Here is a 14497-nt window from a genome sequence, read left to right as displayed (position 1 = left end):
ACCATACAACCATCCGATTTGTCTCATACCTTTGTTCCCCGTAGCATTCCTTCAATGATAGCGGTTTGTTTCAGAAATTTTTTGGAGCTGTTGACCAACAACTTTTGTTGTCCACTGTACAAAGTGGACAAGCCCTTGTAGGAATAGTACAGCCCAAGCTGCAAACCATTATTAGTGAACAAATTCAGCAAGTGCAAGAGAACTGGAAGGCAAGTTGTGTATTTGACATTTGGCCTGTTCATGGGTTTCGTTTTATTGTGGATATATATCCATATATACAATTCCCTTGAGACTGAATAGATTTCAGTGGAAATGTTTTTGTACGTAGTTTCTGCCAGATCCTTAGTGAATTAGTTTACTGGTATACCCATCTGAACAGTCCAAAGTCATAGATATGCCGATAGTTTATCTATCTAATTGTAATATCCATTTCTCCTAACCATATATGTATTGCTACTATCAGACTGTGTATTAGCTATATGTATATTAGTGATTTTTTAACCATTTTCCAATCTCTCATTGATCCTGTCTGCATACCTCACGTTTTTCTTTTCTTCTTCCTGATTCTATTTAAGAATCTCTTTTACATTGAATACATTAAATAGCAGTGTACTTCCTTCAATGTGATTGATCATCTTGAATTTCGCAAAATTGATATTGATATTTAAACATCAGCTCATGGTAATATACCGGTAATTGAGGGTCCAAAATGCTTACTACTGTACATTGTATGATGAATTTCACTGACTACATTTTTCTCATGTCATGGCAACATATCTAAGCACCTCACCTATGCACAGTTCTGCCAGAATATTGCAAGCCACCGTATCTAATTATTAAGCTTTTAGAATGTCTGGATTTTGTTCTTTCACTGCTCGAGTCTTTTCTCAATTTCTTAATGTTCTGCTGCATGTTTATGGAATGTGTAGTTGCATTTATTTCTTGTGAGGATTTCTGTTTTTTACATTGCTATGTATTATTCGACCTAATTAGCACGCCTACGTATGATATAATATCATCATTGACTGAGTGTTTTAGTGGGATATAGCATCCTGATGCAATAGTCTTGTATTTTGCCTTTCCTTCATCTACTTCATCAATAAATGCATCCCTGGCATGTTCAGCATGTTCTTTACGGCATAACTGTGAAATCAATAGATAGTGCTTAAAATGAATTAGTAGCCTTGCTAGATTGATGTAGATTTAGATCTTATGATAATCCTTTCAAACCAACGAATTGTTACATGGCATAATGATACGGAGAGGATATCCTGCTGTGCGGATTGATAAGAGAAATGAATTTTTTGAAAGTCATATCATTTCAGATGCCACTTAATTAGAGCCAGTTCCCTAGTCGTTGGTTCAAATTTGAATTCTTGGCTAAATTATTGCCAATGAACTGGTCATAATTCAAACTTAATCAACAATTATGGAACTGGATCCAGCTTGGTAAGGGTTATATAACTTTCCCTCACTGCTTTGTTTGGTTATAGATTATACCGGTAAAACTATGATCTATGCACCTTTGATGATCTTATGCAATCTCAGTTGATTGTTGGCAATCAAGAGCCTGGTTTTGTTGTCACATTGATCACCTTCTTTACTACCCCACTAAAACATTTCGTCTTGCTAATGGTGCAGAATTCTTTGCTTGTCAGTCATATTTAATTTAATTACAGCTTGGTTATACAGAGGGAGGGGGTGCATTTGTCTTGGAATACTACTAGAACTGATGCGAAATAATTAGATACTTTACATACCGGTACTGGGTACTCAATATTCAACAATGAATTGTCAATATTCACCCAATTTGGAAATAAGTTAACAACGCTTTTTAACTTGAAGGTTTTCACTGCAGTTTAGCACCCACATACACATACACAAAAGTTTGTATCATATTCCACCTATTGAAACTTAATTACAATGAAAATTACTGGATAATTTTCACAATGGTGTATTAAAATCGATTTATGCTGACCTTTTCTCAGTATTTATTTTCATAATTGTTTAATTGAATGTGATTCGATTTTGATGAGCAATAAAGTTTGTATTTTTTGTTATATTTCTTTCTTCAATATTTTTAGTGACTACTCATCTAGAATATATATTATATATATTTTATCTCCTATACTTCCTAGATGCTTTCTTCAACCAACACTCACACAGCTCCAGTTAGACAGCCGCAGCATTTGTAGTTTCGCATTTAAGACAGATGTTTTTGCCTTTTAAAAAAAGCAATATGGGTGCTAATTAGGTCGACTGAATTTGTTAGACAGCAGTAGTTGTGTTAACCAGTTGGCCTAGAAGTGTGAAGATATGTGTTAAATGTTATTTTCGTATTTGTCAAAATCTGTGCACTTTTTAAAAAGCAACCGTATTTTACTTGTCCGTACTTAGTTATTGTGTTTAATTTCTGTGCTTGAATTTCTACTGAGCATACGATCATCTCGTACCTGCTTCACATATTTTCAAATTTCAGCTAATTTTTCCAATATTTTGTGATTTTATATGTCCAGTTGCATAGTATGATATACTCAAAGTCTTACAGGACAGATGCATGATTTGTTTTATAGCATGTGCTGTTCCATGCACCAATCCGCCAAATGAAATTGGAGTTTGCTGAACCTGAGGAGACATTCTTACATAATCTTGAAACTGCTGAGAAACTGTTAAATGAGCAACAGGCTGAGATTGATAAACATGGTGACCTTGCTCCTATTAAACAGAAGCACCAGGTAAATTCATCTCTTGGTTGATTTAACTTATCAGTAAAGCTGAAGATGATGCAGTGTTGAATTTTTTAAACATGGTCCTTTACTCGACAACAACTTTCATCTGTGCATTTCAGGAGGTTTTCCATGACAGTGAATTTTTCCCGACTAGTGAAAAATGTCTCAACGATATGAAAGTGATCTGTGATAGTTTAAAACGTTACTATCCTGAGGACCCATCATTGCAAGAAGCATATGACGAATACCTCGACAGATGGCACGTTGTTGGTCGCAATATAGACTGTGTGAATACATACTTGCAGGAAATGCCAGCTCAATGGAACGAGTACAATGAAAGGTTATTTTTTATACCACTGATATGTTATTTTGATTTCAGAATTGAAGAAAATAATAACCATTTTTCAATATTTTCTCAGATTGGACCATTTCACGGATTGGATGTCAGACGTCGAAAAACAAATTCAAGACTTAGATGATGAAACTGATTCTGCTAGTGACTACAAGCAAAAAGTTACCAAATATGATGTAAGTCGTACTTCTCCATAACTGGTACTCAAAATGAATTTTTGTTGGATGAAAAAATGTCTTTCTACCACATCTTAGTTTGATTTAATTTCATTGAAATGATTTGGTATTTTCCCTTTTATATGTTGATTTTAGTTGAAACAGCTTTATATTGATGCAATCCAGAAAATACTGGTAACGTTTGAAGTAGATTGAATTTTTCAATGTTGTGCCAGCTTCATTACTACAGTATGCATGACGGCTGTTTTGCATTGATGTTGTCAAAATATTCTATGATTATAGTAAAACTATCGAACGTCAACATTTATTGAAATATCAGCATGAGATTTGGTTTCAATCATTTCAAAATGATTTATGTACACGTGTAATCAATGGCTGTTCCACTTTCGTGTTGTCCTATATTTTATATGTTCTTATAGCAATTTACTATCTGCTTACTGATCTTTTATTCCATGTCATGAGTGCACTTTATAGGAATGTGTTTACCCAAGAGCAATAGATATCTGTGGATTATAATAATATTTTGGCATTCTCTTGATAGGATCTTGTCACAGATATTGACCAACGACGTGAGGATGTCAAATGGCTTGTAGATGCACTTGATGACCTTCTTCAGGACTATTCTGAAGCAGATGCTAGAGCCCCTCAAGAGAAACTTGAAGATGTGATTGCACGCTACAAACTATTGATGCCAGAAATTGAGTCCACTGATGAGAAAACTAAGGTCAAGTTGGCATGTTATCAGTGGAGAGATGTCATGAACAAAAAGATGCCTTGGCTTGCTGATATAAAGGCTAAAGTTTCAGAACCAGAGCGACCAGATGATATAAATAAGTTGAAGAGAACTATTAAAGATTATGAGGTCAGTGTTCAGTCAATTAATATCCTTGAAGTATAAAATCTAAAAATGTATTTATAATGATTAACAATGAAAGAATATCCAATTCATCATTTCATCTTTAGAAATTGTGCAGCAAAATAGATGATGAAGGTCGTGTACTCGAAGATGTCATTGCCGAGGGAAAGGTTCTTCAGGCACATGATAGTGCTACTGCATTCATGCCTGAATGTGTGGATACACTTGATCAAGAATGGACCGATGTAAGCCAGGCTGCAATGGACAAGAATGCTAAACTACTGGTAAGTTTAACTTATTGTTAATAATATATGTCAAAATTATTTAAAAAAAAATGAAATTTTCATTAAATTGATAAGCAAAAGTTATTATAAGCACATGCATTTTCTTTTGTTTGTTGTTCTTACAATTAATTGCCCTTGCTTTCATTCAAATAGGAAGTTCTTCAAAAGTGGGAAGACTATGAATCCTCAAAGAAGAAAATGCAAGACAATCTAAAAGTAGCAGAAACTGAAGCAAACAAATCTGCTACAAACAGTGGCCCAGAAGCTCTCAGAAAAGAAATGCAGAACAAAGAGGTAGGATTATAGTCAAAACGCCTTACATTTAAAGTGATAGCCAGAGAGGTGATATTGAAATGCTATTTCTTCTTTTTTAAAGCGTCAATTATTGCAACTTCAAGAACTGGAGCCGGTTATGACAGAGGTGAAAACTCTTAACGTAGAATTGAGTGCTGATACGGGTGATCGAGCAAAGGAATTCTTAGCGAAAGAATTAGATAATATCGATACCCGATATAACGCAGTAACCAAACAACTGGAGTCAAGAGTACAGAGTCTCGATGATATGGATAAAGATCATGAAGATTTCCAGAAGAGATTGGAAGAGTTCAATAGTGTAATGGATGACCAGGAAGATCGTCTGAACAAAGCCCTGGATCCTAAACTGTCACCTGAGATGCAATATGCGCAGGCGCAGGTAAATTTCATAAACAGCTTATTATCTGGTTAATACATTTTGATCTGTGAAGTTTTGCATATTATGAAGTCTTATGAACTTTCAATCATACAGGATGTACTCAGAGAAATTGAAGATCAGGGAGCTGTACTCGATGAGCTTGAACAGAAAGCAAAAGACCTATCCAGTAACTATTCGGCTCGAGAAGCGGCTCCATTGAAGAATAAGATTGCTAATCTTCGCAAACAATACAATAATCTACTTAGTCAGACTGCTGGAAAAACTGATGTTTTGTCATCAAATGTGAACCATTTTAACCAATACCAAAATCGTTTGGACGAGTTACAGCCATGGATGGATAAAGCTAACAAGTATCTACAGGGTGAATTAAGAAAGTGCGATAACATTGATGATGCCCTTGAAATTTACCAGACGCATGAGGTAAGATCACATTGCTCCAACATAAAATGAGCTGAATATTCATTCACACATGTAACTTATGGAATTGGTTTTTTGCAGGAATTTCTTAAGGAGCGTGATGAGTTTAGTAACATCTTTGAAAGTCTTATTGATGAGGCCAATCAGATAACTGACCAGCCCAATATTGCCAGTGAGATTCAAAAGCTTAAAAGGAAATGGAACAATATAATGTCTTCGTCAGATGACAAAGGAGCTAGAATTGACCGTATGCATGCGCAGTGGAAGGCTTACAGCGTTGATATGAAGGAAGCAAAGGGAACATTAGAAGAGTTTGAAGATAAACTTTCTGAAGATCCAGATTATGACAGTATCCAGCTTCCAGTTTTAGAGGAACAATTACTGGAATATAAGGTTAGTTATCATTTAAATGCAATTATATGTTTAGATTATTTTCATGTTGATCTTTTCAAGTGAGGATGATCTAAAATCACAAATTTGAGATATAATATTTTCTATTTCTTTGAATAGATGATCCAAGCTCAACTCCAAAAAGAACAACCAACCCTCAATGCTGCATTGAAAAGTAGCCAGGTTTTACGGTCTACTACGACACCAGAAGGGCTTCAGGCTTTAGCAGATGAACAGGGTGATCTGAAAAAAGAATGGTCTGATGTTGGTGCAAATATAAATGACAGAATAAAAAAGTTGCAGGAGAAAATTGATGAGAAAAAAGATATGTATTCACGATTAGAAGATGCCAATAATTTCTTGGGCAGAATCCAAGAAAAATTAGATCTGACTAAAGACATCAAAGCAGATGAAGTGAAAGGCAATAAGAATAAGATTTTAGGCATGAAAGAAGATATTAAAAGGCGCAGACCCGAAATTGAAAAATTAATCACTGATATGGAAGCTATGTTGCCTAATTTGCCACCGGAAGAACAAGAAATATTGAAGGAGAAAATTGAGAAACTCAAAGATGCATTAAAAGATGCTGATGATCAGGTGAAAGCTCGAGATGTATTATGTGATAAATGGACTGAATATCATGACACCCATAAAAAGGCTGAAGACAGGTTGAAAGAATTGGTTAGAAAAATCGAGTCAAATGAAATACGTAAGGAAGATATTCCTGCTGTACAGGCTGAAATAGAAGAGTTGAAAAAAGTGCTTGGACAATGGGGTGAACAAAGTGATGAGTTAGATGACTTGATGGGTATTGCTAAGCAAAAAATTACCGATCCTGATTCAAAACAAAGTCTAGGTTTTAAATTGAGAATTGAAGACATGTTGACAAAAGTGGATGATGTATCTAATAAACTGCAACAGAAGGAACAACATCTAGATGAGGTCGATGGTAAAGTAAAAGATTCAGAACAAATAAGTGAAAATATGTTGATGTGGTTAAGAGCTCAAGGAAAGAATATTGATGACATGAAATTAGCTCAGCCAGTCACCCCAGAAAAAATTGCTGCATTCAAGGAATTTATGAAGGTGATTAAGCTTTTCAAAGAAGTAATTATCTCACTGATGTGTTTAATATTGACTGGCTAAACTTACTTTTGTTTCTTATTGATAGAATATTGGAGGTGAACTTGACATGAATAATCCACAACTTGAAGCCTTGCGACAGCAGGCTAAGGATTTGGAGGCCACAGATCCAGAAAAAGCTGCACAAATCCGAGCCCTTGTTGAAGCTGTTGAAAAGGAAATAAAGCATGTTCAAGACAAGGTATGTGTAACCTTTCCTTATTCCTCATATTATGGAAATGTGTGACTGAAGTGTTAAAGATCAATCATTCAATGTTATTCCAGGCTAAAGAGAAAGAGAACCAAGCTGATGCAGTGCATTCCCTGTGGAGAGAATTTGATGAATCTGATGACGAATTACAAGAGGCTCTCAAGGATGTTGAAGAGCTCATGAATCTTGATTTATCACTGGCTTCTCCTGAGGAAGTCCAAGCTGCCCTTGAAAAGTTCAAGGTGAATTTCCTTATTAAAGCTGTCTTCTCGTATCAGTTGTAAAGTATAGATATGTAATCTATGAAATGTATTCCACTTCAGAAAGCTGAACAGGTGATGGCTAAACATAAAGTGAAATTGGAAAGTCTGAATGCGAAGGGAGCCCAACTGATGGCAGAGGGTGGGAATTTACCAGCCTTTACCACTGATCAAATACAAGCTAAACTTCTTTCAGTAAATGATAAATTTGCTGAGATGACAAAGGTATGTACTAATTAACATTCAAAATTTGTACCTTATTTCATAGTATTATACATGGTATGTACATTCATTGATACATGTTTAAAACGTTTTAGAAACTAGCTGCAAGCCGTGAGAATTTAGGTGAACAAAAGGATCATTGGGATGAAATTACAAATAAAAAAGATGAAGTGAATACTTGGTTAGAGAACACAATTGGAAAATTAGAAGAAGGTGCTCAGCATTTTGATGATTCGACTTCAATGGAAGCTAAATTAGCTAAATACAAGGTACCTTTATTACTGATAGGATTAAAACACTCATGAAGCATTCAAATTTGTTGTATGAGCATGATTTTAATTTTAGACTGACTTACCCCAAATGCAATCTATGCGTGAGAAAATCAAGGCTGAAATAAAGCGATTAGAAGAATTAGGCGGCAGTGAAGAACAAATCGCTGCATTACGTGCAATTGAAAAAGACCTCGATAAACAATTTGAAAAAGCTCAAGAAGCTGCTATTGACTTAGAAGGCAAGGTGGATGACTATAACTCACGTAAAGACAACATCCAAGACAACATGGATGCAGTTCAGCAGCGAATTATTGCAGCTCGAGATGAACTAGCTAAACTAGATGATTTATCTGGCGATGATAAAGATATTGCTGAACGTCTTCAAGCAGCACGAGTAAGTTTTGAAAATAAGTTAGAATGTGTGCAAGCATGAAACTTTTAACTATGAGCAAAAACTATGATTGATGGTTTATTCATTTGAATTTCAGAAAATCCGTGAGGCTTTGAAAAGAGATGAAGACCAAATGGAGGAATTGCAAAAGGAGCTTGCCGACCTGAATGTCGAATACAATAAATCTCCAGAGGTATCTGCTATGGTCAAAGATGGAAACATCTTATCCAAAAAATATGACAATGCTCTGGAACGTGCAGGAAAGGTTGAAACCAATTTGGAAAAAGCATTAGAACATCAGCATCAAGAGGCTATACAAGATCAGCAGCGGTGGTTGAACACAGCTAAGGAAAAAGTGCAATGGTGTAGTGACATATCTGGTGATAAGTACAGCATTGAAGCTAAGTTAGCCACTATCAATGTAAGACTGATTAATTTTGTTTGGCTGATAGATATAACTCTGCTTGTATCAAATTAATCATTGAAAGCATGAATTTCAGGAGCTGATTGCTGGTCTTGATGAGGGAGAAATGAAGACCAAATTGATCGGAGATAAAACTGAATTGTTGAGATCGCTATTGCCACCTGACAAGCAGCATCTCATTGATGAAATGTGTGCTGGAAGTCAGGATGCATGGGAAGAATTTAAACAGACCCTTTCCCAAACAAAGTAATTGATTGAATTATTTCATTATCTCTCATACTATTTTTCTAATGCAAAAGAGAAACTGGGCCTCATTCTATAGCTTTTTTGTTTCAGGAATAAACTAGAAGATGCTCTCGACCAGTGGAAAGACTATGATGACTTGAATGAAAATTTATCTCAATGGTTGAAGGACACTGAAATGAACATTCGTTCAGAATCAAATCTGAAACCAGATCTTAAAACCAAGAAAGATCAACTTGACAAGTTTAAGGTATTTTCAATCTAAGGAAAGACATGCTTTGCATTAACTAAGTCATCAATATGTATTTCAGTTCGCCTATATTATTGACTGAATGTATTTTAGGTTATAAATGAAGATGTTCAGAAACACCAAGCTGAAGTGACCAATGCTTTGAACCAAGCACAAAAGATTTCTGGAAGTACGGGTGATCCAAAAGTCGCCAATTATGCTAATCAGCTGAATTCACGGTATGATAATTTGAAAGGATCGGCTAAGGATTTCTTGGACAGATTCGAGAAAAATGTTGACGACCATGAAATGTACACTAAGAAATATCAAGAAGCCGCTGATTGTATTCATTCATTGAAAGATTATCTGAGTAATACAAAAGATACGACTGGTGATCGGGAGGATGTGCAGCATCGCATGGAACTGATCAAGGTATGCACACTTCTGGAAAATGTCACAATGAATAATCTTCTATGTTATCTTTATTTTCTTAATGTACTCTTCACACATATCCAGTAATTCAAAAGTTTCTATAAATCGATTGTGTATACAATGAGATCTTGATATATTATATAAATCTTTTTTCAGGAAATGGTTGCAAATAAAGATGCATGTCTGACTCTCGTCAATTCGGCAGTAGAAGCAGGTGAAAAGCTGTATCCAGGAACTGCTTCAGAAGGTCGTGAGATCATTCGTCAGGAATTGCGTACCCTGCGGGATGCGTGGGAAAACTATTCGGATGATTTGAACGAAGCACAACGCGATATTGATTCCTGTTTGTTGCAGTGGACATCATACGACGAAGGACATGAACAACTTAGTAAATGGGTGGCAGAAATGGAGAAAAGCCAGAGCACCGTGCTTGACCCGAAAGCCACATTGGCAGAGAAGAAAGCTGCACTCCTTCACTACAGGGTATAGTTACATTAGTGTGGCTCTTTGAGCTTGCTGTATTCCTTGATTTTGAATCATGGTGTTGGTTTGGTCGTTAATCACTAGTATGAGTTAATTATATGATTGATTTGTAATATCCTACATTACATAAAGAATAATTAATAATTGATCCTGCAAATTTTGCTTTTGCACCCAATCACATTTTCAAATTCTATATGATTTGTTATTTTGATTGAAAATTAACATAGTTGTTTGTGTGAAATTTTGCATTAACCATGAATTGTGCATTTTGCAAATTAACAGAATTCTTTATTATAGAATTCTTCATTTATAATATCAAAGATCATCATTTTGTTGATTTATTTGAAAGATCTTTGGTTGGACATTATACTGTCATGTAGATAATTGTCACGGCTCTTTCAAGACATGATAAATCATCAAGGAAATATAGATGCATTCATTAGCCAGGGCTTATTAATGTAACTATCTTCTTGCAATGAGGAATCCATCTTTCTATTACATTATATTCACTATTAGAAATATATAACAGTATATCATGTGGCTCAACATGTATTCTTGAAATGTTTGTGTTACAGAATTTGGGTCAAGATATTGTCGCTCATGAGAACATGTTGGATGGCATCGTAGATAAGGCCCAGACTTTGTCGTCTCCAAATGCTGCTGGCAAGATCGCTGACCTGAAATCAAGATATCAAAAACTATATGACAATAGCAAAGTAAGTGGTTTGAACTACGGTAAATGATTTCTTAGTTACTGTTTCTTGCTGGAATATGATGTCATGATGACAATTTCATCTTTATCAGGATCAAGTGCAAAAATGTGAAGAGACCGTTGGTCAACACCAAGCATACCAAGATTCATTGCAAAATGCTCGCGATTGGCTTCATTCTGGTCAAGATCGCTTGGACACTTGCCACGAATCATCTGGTGATAAGCATTCCCTGCAAAATAAAGCAGATCGTATTCAGGATCTGTTGGATAGCTGCGATGATGGTAAGGCCAAGGTTGAAGAGGCATGTATAAAGGGCGAAAAAGTGCTTGCTACTTGCTCAGAACCGGGACGAGTAGCTGTTCGAAAGGAATTGGACACGCTGCAGAAAGACTTTGATGAATTTGTCAATGAGACTGTAGAAACGAAGGCCCAAGTCAATAAGGTACTGTCTGGTATGGAAGATTATGATGAAAACTTTAATTTCCTGAGTCATTGGATGCGAGACATGGAAGCAGAAATAAGAGATTATGAGCTGAAATCTACAGCAGATGAAAAGAAGAATCAGGTCAACAAATTTATGGTAAGTTAGTTACCGGGGTAACCTGAGCTATAACATCTTGTAACTGATTTATGTTTTAATGTCAATTATTTTTGCATTGCTTTAGGATTTACAAGAAAATATTAATCAGAAACAAGTCAAATTTGATGCTTTGGCTGATCAAGCAGAAAATTTGAGAAGTAGTGAAACAAGACTTGTTACCTATGCCAGCCAACTTAATACACGCTATCATCTACTTAAGACCAATATCAAAGATGTCATCTCAAAATGGGAAAACTACAGTACTGAGCATGAGAACTATGACAAGACATACGATACTACTTGCACCTGGCTGGAAAATATGAAAGAACGACTGAAAGGTTGTTCAGAGATTAGTGGTGATAAGAATGTCATGGAAAACCGTCAAGGCAAGCTTCAACAACTGATTCTCGAGAGAGACAGTGAAATCCATCAAATCCACAACACAGTGGAAGCTGGTGAACGGCTTTACCCTAATACAGCTGCTCCTGGCCGTGAAACGATCAGACAAGATTTGCGCACACTTCGTGAAAATTGGGATGCTTTCTGTGATCAGCTGTCTGAAAACCAACGGAAATTGGATGTATGTGTACAGCAGTGGTCTTCATACGATGAAAGCTATGAACAATTCAATAAATGGGCGCAGGAAAGAACTGAAAAGATGAAAGTCAATGAAGAAAAGAAGGCGACTTTGCCCGAAAAGAAAATTCAGCTACAAAATCACAAAGTACTTCATCAGGATATTTTATCACATCATCACATCGTCGATTCTTTAACCGATAAAGCTCATAATCTAACTCAGTCAACTGCGGACCCGCGAATTAAAGAGCTCGCAAACAAAATTACAAAGCAATATGAAAATCTGTGCAATGACTCGAAAGCATTATACCATGGATATGAAGTAAATGTGACTGAACACCAGGCATATCAGGATTCATTGCAAGACTGTCAGGAATGTTTGAATGTTCTGTTGGAGCGTGCAAATGCATGCTGTGATACTTCTGGTGATAAACACACTGTTCAAATCAGACTAGACCGAATCAAGGTAAGAATTTAAGAGAGTGTATAACACACTGGACCCAGTTCCACAATTGTGAGTTAGAATAAACTCTGAATTGAAATTAGTTCATTTTCAATGAGTTAACTCAGAGTTAAATCTTAACTTGGAACTGTTGAACTGGAGCCTGGATTAGAATTTAGTTGATGTTTTGTCATTTTATTCATGTTTTCTTTTTTTAGGATATTTACGCCATGAAAGAAGAAAGTGATTCAAAACTGCAGAGTCTAAAACGCTGCAGTGCCAAGATCAATCCCAACACATCTCCCGAGGGAAGGGAGATCTTGAAGAAAGATGAAACTAACCTGGAGACGGAAATGTCATCGTGTTTGGATGTACTTACTGATGCCCGAGACCGTCTTGAAAAGGTACTCGAATTGTGGGAGGTCTATGAAGAAAATTATGACTCCTTGTCACAATGGATTAAAGCTATGGAGCACAAAACCAGAGAGTTTGAGCCGGTCTCAACGCTGAAGGAGAAAGAGGACCAATGCCAAAAAATGAAGGTAAATTAGATCAACGTAAACGAAACATCAAATTCCATTAGTTATTATCGGACGTGTTCAATGGTAATTTTGGTTTGATTTTAGGCTTTACAAACTGAAATAATCAACTATCAAGACGTAGTTGATAAATTCACTGACAAGGCTGCCTCCCTAATGGGAGTAACCAGTGACACTCGACTGCAGACCTATGTTAACCAACTGAATAATCGTTACCAAGCACTCCTAACTAATATGAAGGTCAGAAAACTTACAATCATATATTTAAAGATATAACTTGGCTTGGCAGATGTTCTGAAATTATTTTATACCTTGGTAGGATCAAATCAAAAAAGGTGACCAGCATGTTCAAGAGCACATGCAATATGAAACTAATCATAATGACTTTGTTGATTGGTTGACATCAGCTGAAGAGAAGCTGGATGACTGCGCCGATACAACAGGAGACAAAGAGGCAATTGAAGAAAAACAGGCAGTTGTCCAGGTAAATTTGAAGAAAGATCCTGCCGCATTGTAAAGTTATTGCAATATATTGATATTGATTAATCAAATATTGATATGATTATATTCTTCAGAGACTTCAAGCTGAAAAAGAAATTGGGCTTAGTAAATTGAACAGTGCTGTTGAATTTGGCGAAAAACTCTACCCTGACACAGCTTCTCCAGGACGTGATAAAATACGCCAGGATCTACGCACAGCGAAAGAAGATTGGGACCATTTGTTGAATAGTATGAATGATGCTCAACGAAAATTTGAATCTTTTCTCAATCAGCTTGAGAATTATTCAGAGACCCAAGAGCAACTGTTGAAATGGATCAGTGACACGGAATATGTGCTCCAGTCAGAATTGGAACCAAAGAACACACTTGCTGAGAAACGTGAACAGCTTCACACTCATAGGGTAAGACTCAACATTGTTTTAAAGTATCATCTAAAGGTCGCTGATAGCTAGTTATTTTGACCTTTTCTCCTATTTCTATATAGGCTATACTGCAAGACATTAACTCCCATCACCGGGTCGTAGAATCTGCGGTCGAGAAAGCGCAAAGTCTTCAGCAAGGGGCCCCTAGTGCTAAACTGTCCAAATTCATAAAAGATGTTTCAACGCGATATGAAGGTCTGAAAACATCTGCCAAGGTATGTTTTAACATGTGCTGTGGTTCAGTTACTGAATGTATTTAGCATCTTACAATAGTACCCTGAAACATCAATGATTTTACCTAATCGAGGTATATATATATATATATATATATATTACTGTTGTTTCCCTCGGTTTTAGGATATGATCATGAAATCTGAGAAGAATGTCCAAAATCACCAGCAGTACCATGACACGTATCAGATTGCGACAGATTGGTTGAGCCTAATGAAAGATCGTAGCAATCTATGCAACGATGTCACAGGAGACAAGCACACAATTCAGAACCGTATTGAAAGATTGCAGGCATGTTCTCTTTTG

At 36.1% G+C, this 14497-nt stretch overlaps 1 protein-coding gene across 9 annotated transcripts in view; it reads left to right on the top strand.

The window, feature by feature from the left end:
* Positions 1-14497, top strand: part of LOC141904289 (muscle-specific protein 300 kDa-like) — a 61525-nt gene that overhangs the window by 23346 nt on the left and 23682 nt on the right. For all 9 annotated transcript variants that reach the window (XM_074792906.1, XM_074792912.1, XM_074792892.1 and 6 more), the window contains 29 exons: positions 2574-2735; positions 2849-3069; positions 3149-3257; positions 3799-4119; positions 4221-4397; positions 4551-4691; positions 4774-5091; positions 5185-5511; positions 5590-5901; positions 6019-6984; positions 7070-7222; positions 7306-7473; positions 7555-7716; positions 7809-7982; positions 8059-8379; positions 8474-8797; positions 8877-9046; positions 9137-9293; positions 9387-9704; positions 9861-10187; positions 10763-10903; positions 10992-11480; positions 11566-12522; positions 12717-13040; positions 13125-13277; positions 13357-13521; positions 13613-13939; positions 14023-14175; positions 14318-14482. In XM_074792906.1, coding sequence (XP_074649007.1) covers positions 2574-2735; positions 2849-3069; positions 3149-3257; positions 3799-4119; positions 4221-4397; positions 4551-4691; positions 4774-5091; positions 5185-5511; positions 5590-5901; positions 6019-6984; positions 7070-7222; positions 7306-7473; positions 7555-7716; positions 7809-7982; positions 8059-8379; positions 8474-8797; positions 8877-9046; positions 9137-9293; positions 9387-9704; positions 9861-10187; positions 10763-10903; positions 10992-11480; positions 11566-12522; positions 12717-13040; positions 13125-13277; positions 13357-13521; positions 13613-13939; positions 14023-14175; positions 14318-14482 — 8202 coding nt within the window. The remainder of the gene's footprint in view (positions 1-2573; positions 2736-2848; positions 3070-3148; positions 3258-3798; positions 4120-4220; positions 4398-4550; positions 4692-4773; positions 5092-5184; positions 5512-5589; positions 5902-6018; positions 6985-7069; positions 7223-7305; positions 7474-7554; positions 7717-7808; positions 7983-8058; positions 8380-8473; positions 8798-8876; positions 9047-9136; positions 9294-9386; positions 9705-9860; positions 10188-10762; positions 10904-10991; positions 11481-11565; positions 12523-12716; positions 13041-13124; positions 13278-13356; positions 13522-13612; positions 13940-14022; positions 14176-14317; positions 14483-14497) is intronic.

This window comes from Tubulanus polymorphus, chromosome 1 (genome assembly GCF_964204645.1).
Source record: "Tubulanus polymorphus chromosome 1, tnTubPoly1.2, whole genome shotgun sequence".
In the NCBI taxonomy this organism is placed as follows: Eukaryota; Metazoa; Nemertea; class Palaeonemertea; order Tubulaniformes; family Tubulanidae; genus Tubulanus; species Tubulanus polymorphus.
This window is presented reverse-complemented; position numbering and strand designations above follow the sequence as displayed.